Source organism: Chiloscyllium plagiosum, unplaced genomic scaffold (assembly GCF_037043375.1).
Source record: "Chiloscyllium plagiosum isolate Xiang-an unplaced genomic scaffold, Cpla_swu_hap1 HiC_scaffold_20, whole genome shotgun sequence".
NCBI classification, from domain to species: domain Eukaryota; kingdom Metazoa; phylum Chordata; class Chondrichthyes; order Orectolobiformes; family Hemiscylliidae; genus Chiloscyllium; species Chiloscyllium plagiosum.
In genome coordinates, this window is record NW_028270158.1 from 27,341,992 (window position 1) to 27,360,207 (window position 18,216).

The 18,216-nt window shown below is 39.7% G+C and overlaps 1 protein-coding gene across 2 annotated transcripts in view; it reads right to left on the minus strand.

The window, feature by feature from the left end:
* Positions 1-18,216, minus strand: part of mrm2 (mitochondrial rRNA methyltransferase 2) — a 940,693-nt gene that overhangs the window by 606,769 nt on the left and 315,708 nt on the right. For both annotated transcript variants that reach the window (XM_087997732.1, XM_043711819.2), the window contains one exon: positions 11,420-11,476. In XM_087997732.1, the coding sequence (XP_087853858.1) occupies positions 11,420-11,476 (57 nt within the window). The remainder of the gene's footprint in view (positions 1-11,419; positions 11,477-18,216) is intronic.

Sequence of the window (18,216 nt, forward strand, 5' to 3'; positions counted from 1 at the left end):
TGGGGCAGAATGTGTAGGGAGCATCCAGGAAAGCTTTCTCAAGCATTATGTCAATAGTCCAACAAGGGATGGGGCCATATTGGACCTGGTGTTGGGGAATGAACCAGGCCACGTGATAGAAGTTGCAGTGGGGGATTTCTTTAGGAGTAATGACCACAATTCTGTGAGTTTTAGAATACTCATAGACAAAGATGAGAGTGGTCCTAAGGGAAGAGTACTAAATTGGGCCAAGGTCAATTATATCAAAATTTGGCAGGAGCTGGGAAATTTGAAGTGAAGCCCACATTTGATATGTGGGAGGCTTTCAAACATAGGTTGAAGATAGTGCAGGATAGGTATGTCCCTTTGAAAAACAAGGGATAGGAAACACAAGATTAGTGAACCGTGGATGACAGGAGAAATCATGCGACTAGCCAAGAGAAAAAAGGAAGCATACATAAGGTCCAGGCAGCTAACAACAGAATGGGCCTTGGAGGGTGCAGGGTGTTCTGGCTAGGTGGTTAAAGAACCGGTTGAGCAACAGGAGACAGAGAGTAGTAGTTGAAGGCAGTTTCTCGAAATGGAGAAAGGTGACCAGTGGTGTTCCACAGGGATCAGTGCTGGGGCCACTGTTATTTGTGATATATAAATGACCTGAATAGGGCATGGTTGGTCTGATCAGTAAGGTTGCAGATAACACGAATATTGGTGGAGTAGCAGAAAGCATTGGGGACTGTCAAAGAATACAGGAGAATACAGATAGACTGGAGAGTTGGGCAGAGACGTGGCAGATGGAGTTCAATCCAGGCAAATGTGAGGTAATGCATTTTGGGAAGTCGACTTCTAGAGCAAACTATACTGTAAACAGAAGATCCTTGGGAAAAGTTGATGAGCAGAGAGATCTGGGAGTTCAGGTCCATTGTACCCTGTGGCTGCACAGGTGGATACAGTGGTCAAGAAGGCACGTGGTATGCTTGCATTCATCGGACGGGGTATTGAGTATAAGAGTTGGCAAGTCATGTTAAAATTTTACAAGGCTTTGGTACGACCGCATTTAGAGTTCTGTGTTCAGCTCTGGTCGCCACATTACCAAATGGCTGTGGATGCTTTGGAGAGGGTGCAGAAAAGGTTTACAAGGATGTTGCCTCATATGGAAGGTGCTAGCTATGAAGAGAGGTTAAGTAGATTAGGATTGTTTTCATTAGAAAAAAGGACATTGAGGGGGGACCTGATTGAGGTCTACAAAATCATGAAGGGTACAGACAGGGTGGTTAGAGATAAGCTTTTTCCCAGGGTGAGGGATTCAGTAATGAGAGGTCACACGTTCAAGGTAAGAGGAGAAATGTTTAAGGGGGATACACGCACAAAGTACTTTACACAGAGGGTGGTAGGTGCCTGGAATGCATGGCCAGCAGAGATAGTAGACGCAGGCACAGTAGATTCATTTAAGGTGCATCTGGAAAGATGCAAGAGTAGGTAGGGCGCAGAGGGATACAGATCCTTAGGAATTGGATGATAGGTTTAGACAGTGGATTTGGATCAGCACAGGTTTGGAGGGCCAAAGGGCATGTTCCTAGGCTGTAAATGTTTCTTTCTTTGTTCTTTATTGCCCATCATTAGTTGCCTTTGATAAAGTGGTGGTGAGCTGCCTTTCTGAACTGCTGCAGTCCACTTGCTATGGATTGATCTACAAGGCCTTTAGGGAGGGAATTCCAGGATTTTGACCATGGATAGTGAAGGAACGGTGATATATTTCCAAGCCAGGATGGTGAGTGGCTTGGAGAGGAACTTACAAGTGGTAATATTCCCATGTATCTGCTGTCCTTGTCTTTCTAGATGGAAGTGGTCATGAGTTTAGAACTTGCTGTCTAAGGATCTTTAGTTAATTTCTGTAGTGCACCCTGTAGGTAGTACACATTGCTGCTGCTGAACATCGGTGATAGAAGGAGTGAATGTTTATGGATCTGATGCCAATCAAACGGGCTGCATTGTCCTGGATGGTGTCAAGTTTCTTGTGCGTAGTTGAAGCTGTGCCCATCTGGGCAAGTGGGGAATATTCCTACACACTTCTGACTTGTGCCTTGTAGATGACAGACAGGCTTTTGGGGTTCAGGTGAGTTACTTGTCACAGTATTCCTAGCCTCTGACCTGCTTTTGTAGCAACTGTGTTTATATGGCAGATCTAGTTGAGTTTTTGGTCAATGGTAATCCCAAGGATGTTGATACTGGGAGATTCAGTGATGGTAGTGCCATTGAATGTCATGGAGTGGTGATTAGATTATTTCTTATTGATGATAATCATACCGTTTGACGAAACAGTAACTGAAGCTTGGATTCCAGTTAAATTGGGGAGCTGTGTACAGATGCATCTCTGGGTGGCAACAAGAAGTTGGTTGACCAGTTATTGATGACAATAGCCTTTTGCCTGCCAACAACCGTGTGATTGGTTCTCAGATAAGATGACCATGTTGGGACTCAGAACAAAATACAGAGAGAAGTGACTTGATCTCCACCAGCTGAGGACCTGTTCACTGCAATCAAAATCCACTTTAAATCTGAAGGAAATCAGTTTATCTTTCAGTCAACAGTTTGATAAGTCTGAGACCTTTAATAAGTGATCCAGCCACCTTGTGTCACTTGCAAACCAGTGACAGCATCTGGAGAAAGACGAGAGTGTGATTATGAGAGCTTTTGTGCATGTAAGCATGTGTTCAAACAGAGAGATTATAAATAGATCTGTAGTATTATTTGCTGATGGCTGGTAACACTTTACCGGTCGCTATAGTCTAGTCACATGTAATACATAGTCATTCCTGCTAAGCATAGAAATATGATCCATGCCTTCTATCAGCCTGAGTCTGAAAATCAGGTAAACTGGGGAATTTTGTGGACTTATTTTAAATTCTTTAACTTCTGCAATGTCTCTGGGAGTAGCAAGGCTGATTTCCACCATGATACCCCAGTGAATTGCGACAAGTTATTCACGAAGACAGCTCACGATCATGAGATCATAAGAAACAAGAACAGCAGTAAACTTTTTAATCCATCAAGCCCATCTCACAATTCAATAAGGTAATGACTGATCTGATACTGACCTGGGTCCCCAGTTTCCTGTCTGGTTCCATAACACTCAATTCCCTGATGGTCATAAATCTGTGTAACTCACTTTTGTATATATTCAGTAACTGTAGCCTCCACTGCTCTCTGTGGAAGAGAATTTGAAAGGGAAGCAACCTTAGAATAAAGTTCTTCTCATCTTTGGTTTAATGGGAGACTCTTTATTTTTGAAGTCTGGTCTCCCTCTCAGAACTGTTCTGAAGAAGGGACACTGGACCCGAAACTTTAACTCTGATTTTGCTCCACAAATGCTACCAAACCTGCTGAGTTTTTCCAGCAACGTCTGTTTTTATCCTTTTACTTCAATGTATGACTACTCTGTATTTATAATTAAATGTACATCTGCCCAACATTAAAACCACATCAAATGCCAGATTGGTCGCACATATTGAGAGTTGTGTTAAACTAAGTTGCAAATTTGCTTGCTGAACTAGTACGTTTGTTCTCAGACGTTTTGTCACTATCCGAGGTCACATCATCAGTGAGCCTCCGTTGAAGCACTGGTGTTCTGTCCCGCTTTCTATTTAGATTAGATTAGATTAGATTAGATTAGATTAGATTAGATTAGATTAGATTTTCTACAGTATGGAAACAGGCCTTTCGGCACAACAAGTCCACACCGACCCTCCGAAGAGCAACCCACCCAGACCCATTCCCCTACATTTACCCCTGACTAATGCACCTAACACTACGGGCAATTTAGCATGCCAATTCACCTGACCTGCACATCTTTGGACTGTGGGAAGAAACCGGAGCACTTGGAGGAAACCCACTCAGACATGGAAAGAATGTGCAAACTCCACACAGTCACCTGAGGCTGGAATCGAACATGGGACACTGGTGCTGTGAGGCAGCAGTGTTAACCACTGAACGCCGTGCCACCTTTGCGTCTTGGTCTGTTAAGGTGGGTGATATCATTTCCGGTTCTTTTTCTCAGAGGTTCGTAAGTGGGTCCAAATCGCTGAGTTTATTGATGGTGTTCTGGTTTGAATGCCAGACCTCTAGGAATCTCCATGCGTGTCTCTGTTTAGCCTGGATGTGTTGTCCCAGTCAAAGTGGTGTCCTTCTTCGTCTATGTGTAAAGATACTTATGACAGCTGGTCATGTCTTTTGGTGGCTAGTTGGTGCTCATGTATCCTGATTGCTAGTTTTCTGCCTATCTATCCAGTGGAATGTTTGTTGCAGTCCTTGCAGGATATTTTGTATTGACATTCGATTTGCTTGTTGTTGGTACTGACTCCTTTAGGTTCATCAGTAGCTGTTTCAGTGTTTTGGTAGGTTTGTGGGCTAACATGATGCCAAGAGGTCGGAGTAGTCTGGTAGTCAGCTTTGATGTATGATAGTGTGGCTAGAGTCTCTGGGCATGTTGTACCTTCTTGTTGGGTTTGTTGCTTATGAAACGGCAGACTGTGTTTATCGGGTACCCATTGTTCTTGAATACGCTGTATTGGTATTTTTCAGCTGCTGCTCGTAGATCCTGGATGCTGCAGTGTGTTGCGGCCCATTTAAATAATGTCCTGATGTAGCTCCATTTGTGGGCATTTGGATGATTGCTCCTGTAGTTGAGTATCTGGTCTGTGTGTGTTGTTTTCCTGTAGATTAATTTCCTGTGCTAAATGTCCTGTGCATAATATGAAGCACCACCTTTCTTCCTGATTGCCAGATCAAAGAGAAGTAAAAAGCCTATCACGTTGATACTTATGAAGATGCTTAGGCACTCGAAGTAATGCTATCTATTGCAGATTGCCACACAACTTGGTGATTAGAATGAGATGTTTAAGTGTGTATGCCCGTGACATTATAATGTCTGACACCATTTTGGCTATGCATTTGAGTGGCTTTGCTATAGCAGACTACACTGGATTTGATCACAGTCGACAGGTCGTTATTCCAGCTGAGTTACAGCCACTGTTAAAGTACAGTTTAGTTCAATCAAGAAAAAAAAACTGATCTTGAAATGTTCCCTCTGTCAAGCCTCTCTGAACCCAGTATATTTATCTATGCAGTCGCCAGCACTTTCCTTCAAATATTTTCACAAAACTTAATCCATCTGTCCAATAAAACTTGAGGGAAGAAAGTAATTATGTTAGATTCTCTTTAAAAGTCTCCTTCCCACACATTCAAAACAAGCATATTCAAATGATGTAATGATTCACCGTAATAAAATACAGCGATACACGGAGCAGTTTTACCTAAGTAAATTGGGTAATCTTGACTCACACATTCAGCTATATAATGGACAAATAATCATAGCTTTATGCTCTATACTCTGCTCAGAACTCAACGATGATGCTTGAGAATTTTCCTGATTACATCCTTTTCCCTTCCTCCAAGTCCTGTTCACCCAAATATTTCTGCACCCCCCTCACTATTATGCAAGTCCTTTGTCTGATACAGCAAAGTTTAGTGACTGTTCTCCAAAACCTGATTGAACAAATAGGCTTTGTCTCAGGTAACAGATGATATTATACTGGAACTAGTCAAAACACATAGCAGCATCACATCTGGCAGTTCTTTTCTGAGAAATGGCAGTGAAAAGTGTTCCCAAGTTCTTTTGGATCAGTACTTCATCTAGAGGCCAAGTAACCATTTCAGTCAAATGAGATTTACAAGGGATCATGAATAGTAACAAGAACCTAAATAGTCTGGCCATTCACTCACTAATAATAATTTGCAACATGTGGGATCCGAAGGACTTCCACCAGCCTTCTCCTTATCGTTACAAGCCAAAGTTTATGGCCAAATCTTGTCCAAATGAAATCCATGGCTGAAAATGCAAAGGTTTGTTAAAGCTAAGTTTCTGCAGTCTACGCATATACAGGAATCGTTATAGCTGATAGTGGACCTTACATTACTTGATGTAGAAGGGAAAGGGGGACCAAAATATTGGCATCACAACAAAAACTGCAATTGAAAAAGTTTAATTTATTTGTTCATTGGACATTTTTTAAACCATGCTTGTGTACTTGTCAGGCATAAAACCACATATTTATTAAGATGGATCATACCCTACAGGCCTGATTGACACCACTCACTTCATTCTACACATCTATCAACTGCCACAGGTCAATATCTTTCACAGTCCACCATTATGGCATACATCTGATATCAAAACCCAACAGCCAAGTAACAGTTAAAAACAACATATCTGTGCAGCATCTGAAGGGGAAAAGACAAATTAATATTTTAAGTGATGTCCTTGATCTAATGAAGGTCTGTAGCCAAAATCATAACTCATCTTTGCTCTGTCAGATGCTAACAGGCTGCTGTACACTTCCTTTGTTTTCATTAGATTTTCAGGTATCCCAAATTTGTTTGCAATTTTTAATCATTAGCCAATGCCAAGTCTCTTTGCCACAGCACATCCTACAAGTACTGAATATTACAGATGGGAAATTTAAATTGAACATTCAATAGCATTAAAACAGAATCTGATTTTCATTTGCTAAAGTCTAGACGATCTCAGTTTACAGCTTGGTCACATCTCAACCATATCATTCTATTGTAATTTGAAACGCAAAGCATTTCATCTATTATTTGCTGAAAACTAACTTACTAAACAATCAACCTGCCCAGTTATTTCAGACATTTGCTACAGCCACTCACTTAAATCATGCCAGACAGTTACTTTATATTTAACTTATTATTGTATTTGGCTAAAGTAGCAGCTTCAACAAGTATCTTGCACCCTCCAGAGACCAGCTTTCAAATCTGGTCAAAATTAGGATGAAATAGATTTCTTTCACAGACATGCTGCTGCAAATCACAAATGAATTAAAATCTGACTTCTTCAGCCTGGTGTACCATGGGTTTGCATCCTTGATTGAAAATTTAATTTCTATTTGAAGTGTCCTGTAATCAGAGCTTTGTTTACCGATGTAACTTCATTAATGTACCAACAGAATCCCAGTGGATTTTTTTAAAAAATGAAGTATTAAAAATTCCTAAAATAGACATGATCTCACAATCTTCGACTTTTTGAACAGAAATCACAAAAAGCAATCAAGAACAATTGGCTGCAAATTATTCAGTTACTTTAATTCAGAAGTGCTGAAACATTTCAGCTAGTTAATCATATTTATTGAATGGCTGAGCCATAAAAAAACAGCACTTTTAACAGAAAAACACCTCAAGTTGATTTGTAACACATACAAAATAGGCACTGTCAAAGTCAAAGACACTGTCATGTCAAAGGCAATAGTATGAAGAGTGAACAAAAGTTTAGATTGAGGTTACCTTTAAGAAGAAGACAGAAACATTGAGAAGAAAGGGTACAGGGAGTTCAGGAAGGCAATTACCAATTGCAGGATGACTGAAGTTATGATATCTACAGAACTCTGAAGAGATCCATTCAAAAACCCATACTTGGCTTGAATAGTTAATGAAATAACAACAGTCTTGCTCTGTCTCAGGCAGTGACTAGGAAAGGGAATGGAATCAATCTCAGATTACACCAAATAAAAGACTAAGTATTGTTTTAATAGTTTGGCAGCACCATGGACACTGAAAGAACCAAGAAAAGAGTCCTAAATATAAACAGAATGCATATGGAAGATGATTGCATACCTGAGAGCAATGTTGCCAAGAGGTAAAATATAAATAAGAGTAGGCAGCAAAGAGTAAATCAATAGGAGATTCAAACAATCATCATAAGAGGTGTAGAAACAGTTTCTTTTCCAGAGATGTTGTTTCTATGATTGGACAGTTAAGAGTAGACCCAAAGGTTAAGTAAAGCAAGTTGCACCATTCAGCAAAGGAGAAGTGCCAGACAAGGGCACTGTGGCCAATCACATCATGTTACAGCACAGGAGACCAATTATAGACTCAGACCAGAGCGTACAGCTACTGAGAGAAGGGATGATCCTTTAAAACTGAGATGTGGAGGAATTTCTTCAGCCAGAAGTTGGTGAATCTACAGAACTTGTTGTTGCAGAAGATTGTGGAGGCCCAAGTCATTGAGTGTCTTTAAGACAGAGAAAGATAGGTTTTTGACTTGGATGAGTATTGCGGATTATGAGAAGAAGGCAGATGACTGGGGTTGAGAAACATAGCAGCAATGATCAAACATTGCAGCAGACTCAATGGGCCGAATGGCCTAATTCTGCTCCTATATTTTGTCGTCTGTGGAGTTCCTCCAGATCTCTGTAACAGCTATTCAGCTAACCCTGCTTGCGAGCTTTTTCTCCAGGAATCCTGCAGACATTTTTTCTTCAATTATTCAAACATCTTTCAAAAATTATAATTCAATTTATCTCATCCATATTCCCCCAAAAGGGTATTTCAGATCTTAATTATTCAATGCCTAAATAAATTTTCCTCATGATATTGTTACTCTTTTAACAATTGTCTTAAATTAATGTGCTCTGGTTCCCAACCCATCTCCATCAACAGAAATAGTTTCTCCCCATCTATTCTGTCCAGACCATCATGACTTTTAACATATGTATGAAATCTCCTCTCAACCCACTCTTCTCAAAGAAGTATAATGTCTTGTAGTTCAAGCTTCTCAGCCCCACAGCTATTATCATTAAACATTTTTTGTCACCTGACCAAAGCCTTCACACATCCTGCCTAAGACCGATACTCGGAGTTGAGGCTGAACCAGTGTTTTATAAAGCTTAACCATAACATCCTTACTTTTGCAGTCTATGCTTTTACTCAAAAAGCCTAAGATGCCATCAGCCTTATTAACCACTTTGTCAATGTACCCTACCACCATTAATGAATTGTGCACATAAAATCCCAAGTTTCTCTACTCCCACACCCTATTTAGAATTGTATACTTCAGACTTTATTGCCTGTCTTCATTCCTCCTACTCAAATGTATTTCTTCAGGCTTCGCTGCACAAAATTTCATCTGTCATACATCCAGATATTCCATCAACTTACGTCTGTCCACCAATATTCTCCTCAAAGTTTACAATCTTACCCAAATTCAGTGTCAGCTGCACATTTTTAAGTTGCGCTCCTTAATCTCAATTCAAGACACTGATAATAGAGAAAGGCTATAAGGGGAAGCATGGGAACTATACATCAGTGGTGGGTATGTTGTTGGAGGAAGAGTCTGAGAGATAGGATTAGCATGCATATGGAGAGGCAAGGACTGATTAGGGATCGTCAGCATGGCTATGTGCATGGGAAATTATGTCTTAGAAACTTTATTGAGTTTTTTGAGGATGCAACCAAAAGAATTGATGAGGGTAGAGCAATAGACATTGTCTACATGGACTTTAGTAAAGCCTTTGACAAAGTTCTGTATGGTAGACTGACTAGTATAGTTAGATCACATGGGATTCAGGGAGAGCTTGTCAATTGGATAAAAAAGCGGTTTGACGGTAGGAGACAGAGGGTCATAGTGGAGGGTTGTTTTCAGGCTGGAGGCCTGTGACCAGCGGTGTTCACCAGGAATCGTGCTGGATCCACTGTTGTTTGTCATTTATATAAATGATTTGGAGGAGAATCTAGGAGGCCTGGATAGTAACTTTGCAGATGATACTAAAATTGATTTTATAAATAAGTGATGATTATAAACAGATCTCGATCCCATGTGGTTGCAACTGGAGTATGAGAAGTTTAGGGTGACCTGATATACGTTTATAAAATCATGAGGGGCATAGATAAGATGAATAACCAAGGTCTTTCCTCAGGATAGGGGAGTTCAAAACTGGGGGGCATATTTTTAAGATGAGAGGAACAATTTTAAAAAGGACCTAAGGGACAACTATTTCACACAGAGGGTGATTTGTACATGGAATGAACTGCTAGAGGAATTTGCAACCACATGGAATCAATGTGGATTTCACCAGTGTCCTCATTTCCCCTCCTCCCATCTTATCCCAGTCCCAAGCCTCCAACTCAGCACCGCCCTTTTTACCTGTCCATTGTCTTTCCCATCTATCTGCTCCACCCTCCTCTCTGACCTATCACTTTCTCCCCCACCTTTATCTACCTATTGCATTCTCAGCTATCTTCCCCCAGCCTCACATTAATCTCTCAGCCCCCGGTCCACGAGCCTCATTCCTGATGAAGGGCTTAAGCCTGAAATGGTGATTCTCCTCATTTACTGCTGATACCCAATTCTTGTAACTTGGAATCTATTCTGTCACTGTGCCTTTTATGCCATGGAATTCACCTTTGCTAAAAAATAGTTATGTGGCATTTCATCAAATTCCTTTTTGAAATCCACATATACAAGCAAAGGCTGCACAGTCGTTGATAAATGTGAGATGGAATACTTTGCTACATTCACTAACAGAGAATGCAACTAGAGAGTTTGCTTCAAAGTATTTCAGTGTTACAGCAGAGGCAGAAATCCAAGTACGGATCTACAGGCCACAGTATTTCTAGACTTAACATCTACTGAGCTTTCATATGACTAACCTGGGTTGCAGTAGGGCACAATATTGATCACAGAATTTGTGAAATAGGGTAGGGAATTTCATCCAGAATTACTGATCTTGATTGTCATCTAGTGTCTCTCCAAATTCAGGGGAAGAGAGATATAAAAGTTGGAATACTCACAAGTGATCTCCTGCTGAAATGTACAATTCCTGCTCAGACATAAATGATAACCAATTGACAAGTATTGAAACCCAACCAACACAAGATTGAAGTTTAGCAAGGAGACTAGGTCTTTAGGAGAAGAAATTTTCTTTTTAAAAAAATCTGCTTTTTAAAAATGTGAATTAGATCATTTGGAAATTTGATTACAAACACTTCTATACCTTTTTATTTGCAGTAATTGTATTGCTTTTGTTTTACAATGCTGAAGTATAATTGTGACTGAAAGGAAATCCAGATGCAAAATTATTTCACTTTATTAAAGGAGAAAATAGAATCAAAATAGTCAATTTTATAATTCTCCAGATGAAGAAATGTGGAGATTGCAATTCTAGTATGATATTTCCTCATAGACTCCCTCCAGTGTGGAAACAGGTAATTTGCCCCAACAAGTCCACACCAACTCTCTGAACAGAAACCTACTCAGACCCATTCCCCTATCCTATTACTCTACATTTATCCCAGATTAATGCACCTAACCAATGTGCAAACTCTACACAGACAGTCGCCCAAGGCTGGAATCGAACCAGAGTTCCTGGTGCGGTGAGGCAGCAGTATTAACCACTGAGCCACCGTGCCACTATGCAATCTCTTCAAATATTGGTGTCAATTACTCCATGTCTCTCAAAACGAACAGCCAGTTCTTTTTTAGGCTGATTTAGGAATCCCCAGCCCAAACTCTTCAGTTCCACAATTCAGTGTCAGATACTTCCCCCATGGGGGAATTCAGATAGTCATTTCAATTTGAAAAACACGTGCTTACTGTCTGCGCTTTTAACTTGTGGTTGCCAACATCGTCCAGGGCTTGCGATAGCTGATGCTGAAAAGAAAAAGGAAAAAAAATTATCATCAATAGACCTTTTAAAGTGAAAGAAACAAAGATCCACAAGTATCAGCTAAATATTACATTTTGTTATTTGTTCCTGGCATGTAATATTTGCTGAGCAGGACAGCAGTATTCATTGCCTATCAAAACTGCCCTTAAGAAAATGATAGTATCCATAAAATGTTAATATCCCCACTGTGTTATAAGGGACTGAGTTCCAGATTTTATTCCAATGACAATGAAAGAATGTCAATACAATTGCAAGTCAAGATAACTTGGAGGGAAATTTGCAGTTGTAGGTGTTCCCAAATGTCTGCTGCCTTTGTTCACTGTGATGGTACACATCACAGGTCTGGATGATGCTATTGAAGGAACCATTTAGCTTTCAGCCTTAAACTTTGACAGCTGTTTTATGAAATAACATGAGATTTTAAACACTTTCTATGACTATGACTCTATATGAAATAATATGGTCTCAGTGGAGTTTTGATCAGTTTTAATATTCCTTCATGCCATCATTAAACACTCTAGTTAACATACATTATTTGGATAGAAGTTGACATAAAATCGCTCCAAGCTGGGTAGCACTTGGGACTTTATTGGTTGAAAACTATCAGCCATGACTCAATTGATAGCAATCAGACAGTTTGAGTCAGATAGCCATGGGTTCAAATCTCACATCAAGATGTGAAAAGACAAATCAAGACTGACTGTGCAGTTCTGAAGGAGTGCTGCGCTGATGGATATTGAAATATTGACATCCCATGTGCTTTCTCCAGCAGTGATACATGATCCTATGGTACTATTTCAAAGAGCAGGGATTATGCCCATTGTACTGGCCAAGATTTATTCCTCAAATTAACATTCCAAAAACAGACTCTCTGGTTGTTGCCATATTGCTATTTCTGGACGTTTGCTGTGTTCCAAAGAGCTGCTGTTTTCCAACATTACAACAGCAATGCATTGGCTGTAAAACGTTTTGGGCTGATCTGTGGTCATTAAGATGTTTTTCATAAATGCAAGCTTCATTTTTCTTTGGAAATTCCTGCGTTAGTGAAAGACACCATTTAAAAGCATGAATTTGTGACCAAAGTTGCTTTACTCCACCAGAAACTTTGTTGTTAGCAGTATCTTCTGTACTTTAACAAATATAGACTAAACCAGCAAAAAAAACTATTAAACTTGTCTATTCCAATGTAAACAACATTTCCCACTAAAAAGTTATTTTGTAAGTCTGCCCTTCCTTTCCATCAGAGCTGAATAATTGCTGATATTTTCTAAAATATGCAAATGACACCTTTTCTTCGCTTTCTCTCTCTTTTATCTACGGTTATTAACCTCACTTTTCTGCACTCATTCTCATTTTGCTTTCTGTGCTTGATTTGACATAGATAGGTAGGAAAGTAAGCTGTGAAAAGGGCATAAAGAGTATGAACTTTGATCTAAATAGGTTAAGTGAGCAGAGAAAAATTTGTCTGGAGTATGATTTGGAAAACTTTGAACTTGCCCACTTTGGCAGGATGAATAAAAATGTAGCATATTATTTAAATGAGAGAGACTGCAGAACATTGAAGTATGGAGAAGTCCTGGTACGTGAATCATAAATTGTTAGTATGCAGGTAGTAAAAGTGGATAGGAAGACAAACTGAATGTTGTAAGTGATTGCAAGGTGATTAAATATATAAGTAGAGACATTTTTGCTACAGTTGTTCAAAATGAAGACAACACCATATCTGGATTACTGTGTAGAGTTTCATTTTATTCAAGAGAATTTAAGGAAGGATATAATTGCATCAGAAGCCATTCAGAGTTGGATCACACAACTGATTTTGATGAAGAAGGGTTATCTAATGATGAAATGTTCTGTTTCCACTGGAGTTTATAAGAATAAGATGTGATAATAATTAAATGTTTAAGATCTTAATAGATTTTTAGAGTGGTTGCTGAAAAGATATTTCCTCTTGTGAGAGAAATTAGACTAGAGGACACAGTTTAATAATCAGGAGCCTCCAATTAAAGACAGAGAGGAGGAGAACATTTTCCTCTCAGTTCCTTGAGTCGACTGAACACTTGACGAGGGAGCAGTGGAGGCAGAGTCATTGAATGTTTTTAAAGCAGAGATTCTTGACTAAGAAGGGAGTTCAAGGATATCATCAATAAGCAGGAAAATGGATTTCATGTCACAATCACGTCAGTCATGATCTTGGAAGGAAGCGGAGAAGGCACAAGGACTGAATGGTCCTATTCTTGCTTCCAATTTACATAACATGTTTTTCTTTCCGCAGTTCGGAGGAAAGGTCATTGACCGTTACTCTCCATAGATGCTGGCTTAACAGATGACTATTCCAAGCATTGTCTGTTTGATTTCAGATTTCTAGAATCTGCAGCATTTTCCTTTAATGTAATTCAGTTGCTTGCAAAGCACAGATAGGTTTCAGATCCTCAGTGGGAGGAACTGCATCAAAATAGTTGCTTTAAGAACAATAAGTTCCAGTGTACAATTTCATTGAAAAATCTGTAGACAAATGTAACTGCAATGAATTACTAGCGCTCCACCTGGCCCAGAATCCCTCACAGTATTGTATACTCAAAATGCTGATCCCTGTAGATTTTACCCAAAGATCTATGGTTTTGACTGCCTAAGTGAATGCATAGAGAACTGAAGAACAATACTATAATCCTGACATTTGATTTTTCTTTAGTAAGAACCAATCACATTATTAGCAAATATCTAATTAGATCAATTAAACATGAGATTCTGCACAAAGTTTTCATGTTTTAAAGATCTTCCACAATATCCGTATCAACGTACATGTCTCATGAAAACTGTTAAGACAAGGACACTTGCTCATTTATCTCATTGTTACTTGTGGAACCTTGCTGAGCGCAAATATGCTGCTGCATTTCCCTACATTAAAGTAATGAGTATACTTGAAAAGAACTTCTTGGTTGAAAAGCACATTTGGAGGTTAAGGCTACCAAGGGTGTACAATAATGGAAGTTTATTCATTCATTTTGTCCACAATCTAATCCTATGAAGTTGCTTAAAGGGAAGTGATAACAACAAAGGTTTTATATGTGCATTAAACAAATTTCTTCACATTTTATTTTTATTCTAAATTAAAGGTTATGCAGTTCTATGAATTATGGCTTCTCCTGCATGCACTTCTTGTTCCTTTACAACATATACAATGAGAAGCTTTTCTGGGAAATTTCAAGGTATGTGGACTTCAAGGTTCACAAACCTCCATTATGAAGAAACCTTAGTCTAAAGAGGAAAGCAATTCCAATTCACTTCAGGTATATGCTCAATTACCACACTATATCTTGATGCATTCGAGTGTTAAGTGCAATTCAAAGCTTCATTTAAAGTAACTTCAAGCTTTTAGGTACCCTTACCAAAGGAAAGCATAAAACAAGATAATTGAAGGAAAAATTGAAAACCTTGCACTGTGGCCAACCTAAGGAGTTCCAACTCCAACAGTATTAAAGTAACGAAGGTCCTGTACAAATGCTTTGGATTATTTCAAGACTTCAAATGAACACGTGGAAACTTTCAGTGTTGTTGGCTTTTAAAATTTGAATTGAAATACAATCACAGCAAAGCATTCAATGAATACTTCACTTCTTTCTTCCAATTAATATCATCTAAATAATATAAATATACATAATAAAAGAATGCAGTTCTTATCTAAAAGCCAATGGCATCAATTTGTCAGCAGTATTTGAAATGACAATGTCACTAGCAGTCACAGAGCACAGAGATCTGCAGCACAAATAAAAGCCATCAGGCTGCTGAGACTGCACCAGTCAAAATCAAGCACCTAACTAATCTAGTCCCATTTTCTAGTACTTGACCCACACCTCTGTATGCCTTGGATTTGTAAGTGCACATCTTAATACTTCTTATATAAGGGTTTCTGTCTCTCCCACCCTTATCGGTAGTGAGTCCCAGATTCCCATCATCCACTCGGCAAAAACATTGTTTTTCACATCACCTCTTAAACTTGTGCTCCTTACTTAAATCTGTGTCCTTGGTCATTGGTTCCTTCATCATGGGGAGAAGTTCCTTCCTCTCCGACCCCTCATAATTTTATATTTCTCAATGATGTTCCATCCTCTGCTCCAAGGAGGACAATGCTAGTCTATCCAATCTCTTTTCATATCTAAAACTCTCCAGCACAGGCTACATCTTGGATAAACTGCCTCTGCATCCTCTCTAAGGCAATCACATCCACTCCTATAATGTGGATTCCAGAACAGCACATAAAACTCTAGCTGTGGCCAACCCAACATTTTATACCAGCATAACTTGCCTGATCTTAATAAAAGCAAATTACTACGGATGCTGGAATCAAACCATTTTCTCTTTTGCCTGATCTTAAATTCTATGCCTTAATTAATATAGACAAGTATCCATTACGCCTTAACTGCTTTAATTGTCCATCCCATTACTTTAAGGGACTGGTGCACGTGCACATGCACACCAAAGTCCCTCTGATCCTCAGTGCTTCTAAGTGTACTACTATTCATCATGTATTCCCTTGCTTTGTTTATCCAGCCCAAGTGCATGAACACACACAAACACATTCAAATTGAATTCTATTGCCACTGATCAGCCCAGCTGACCACTCCCATCCATATCCTCCTGTAATCTAAGGTTGTCCTCATGATTTAACACCTCACGAAATTTTCGTACCATTCGTGAACTTACTGACCACCCCTCCTACATTCAGGTTTAAATTCTTTGTACATACTACGAACAACAAGAGCCCAAATACGGATTCCTGCAGAAACAAAAAAAACACAAAGAACTACATATGCTGGAAATGAGAAACAACGTCAGAAACCACTGGAAAAAGTCAGGTCAGGCAGTATCATGTACCAACCTTTTCCTAGCTATCAGTTCTGAAAAAGGGACACTGGACCTGGAAGGTTATCACTGCTTTCTCTCCACAGATGCTGCCTGACCTGCTGAGTTGTTCCAGCAATTTCTGATTTTGTCACTGATTCCTGGGGAACACGATCAGACACAGGCTTCCATAATATCCTTATTTTTATGCTAAATTCCACTCGACCAAAAGGATACTTAGCATTAGCCGTCTTGATTATGTGCCGTACCTGCATATTAACTTTGTGATTTATGAACACTGAGATCGTTCTACATCTTGAAATTCTACAGTCGTTCTCCAGTTAAATAACACCTAGTTTTTTCTTCTTCCTACCAAAGTGAATGACTTCATATTTTCTCACATCATGTTCCATCTACCAGATAATTACCTACTCGCTCATCCCATCCATATCTGTCTGCAGCTTATGGCTTCTTCACAATATATTTTCCTACCTACCTTGTTGTGGTCTGCAAGCTTTGCAACCACGACTTCACTCTCCTCATTTAAATCATTGATCTAAATTATAAGAAGTTGACAGCACACCACAGACTCTTGTAGAACTCATCAGATTTGGCAAATTAAAAACTCATTTATGCAACCTCTATTTTCTGCCAGCCTTCAACAATGAGGACAGGAGCAAAATATTTATTTCCTTATCATCTAATGTTAACTATTAACATTAACTTAACAAGAAGATTAAACTTCTCTACTCCCTCATTTTCTTTTTAAATACTTGTGGAAACTCTTGCTTTTTTTTAAACAGTCCTAGAGTTCTCTAATTTCTTCTTCCATTAACCTTTAAGTCATTTTCTGCCATTCTTTTCTTCCGATCAATAATTTGACTTGCACGTTTTCCTTAAATTTGATGCTTTGCCTAATATCTTTATTTTACCTTAGAAGACAGATCCACCTGTCACAAAGCTTTTTTTCCTAAAAGCTGTTCCTTGGCTCAAGGATACTCTGTCCTTGATTTTTTTTTACAGAGGAGTAATAATCCAGGCTGGGCTCCAATCAGTCTGGTTTGGTACAGAGATGAAAAGGAATTTGAGAGGCCTTTTGTTTATATGTAAACCGATGAGTCTTCAGGCCAACGTGGTCATGTTTTAGAAGTGACCTGTATAATGAAAGGGGAATGGTCAGCTCTCTAGCGGAGTAGAAGAAAGTGAGGATTCCACTTGCTGGAGATCAGAGCTGAAAATATGTTGCTGGAAAAGCACAGCAGGTCAGGCAGCATCCAAGGAGCAGGAGAATTGACGTTTCGGGCATGAGCCCTTCTTCAGGAATGAGGAAAGTGTGCCAAGCTGGCTAAGATAAAAGGTAGGGATGAGGGACTTGGGGAAGAGGCGTTGGAAATGCGATAGGTGGAAGGAGGTTAAGGTGAGGGCGATAAGGTGAGGGTGATAGGCTGGTGTGGGGGTGGGGGAGGAAAGTCAGGAAGAAGATTGCAGGTTAGGAAGGCGGTGCTGAGTTCGAGGGTTGGGACTGAGACAAGGTGGGGGAAGGGGAAATGAGGAAACTAGAGAAATCTGTATTCATCCCTTGTGGTTGGAGGGTTCCTAGGCGGAAGATGAGGCGCTCTTCCTCCAACCGTCGTGTTGCTATGGTCTGGCAATGGAGGAGTCCAAGGACCTGCATGTCCTTGGTGGAGTGGGAGGGGGAGTTGAAGTGTTGAGCCACAGGGTGGTTGGGTTGGTTGGTCCAGGTGTCCCAGAGGTGTTCTCTGAAACGTTCCGCAAGTAGGCGGCCTGTCTCCCCAATATAGAGGAGGCTACATCGGGTGCAGCGGATGCAGTAAATGATGTGTGTGGAGGAGCAGGTGAATTTGTAGCGGATATGGAAGGA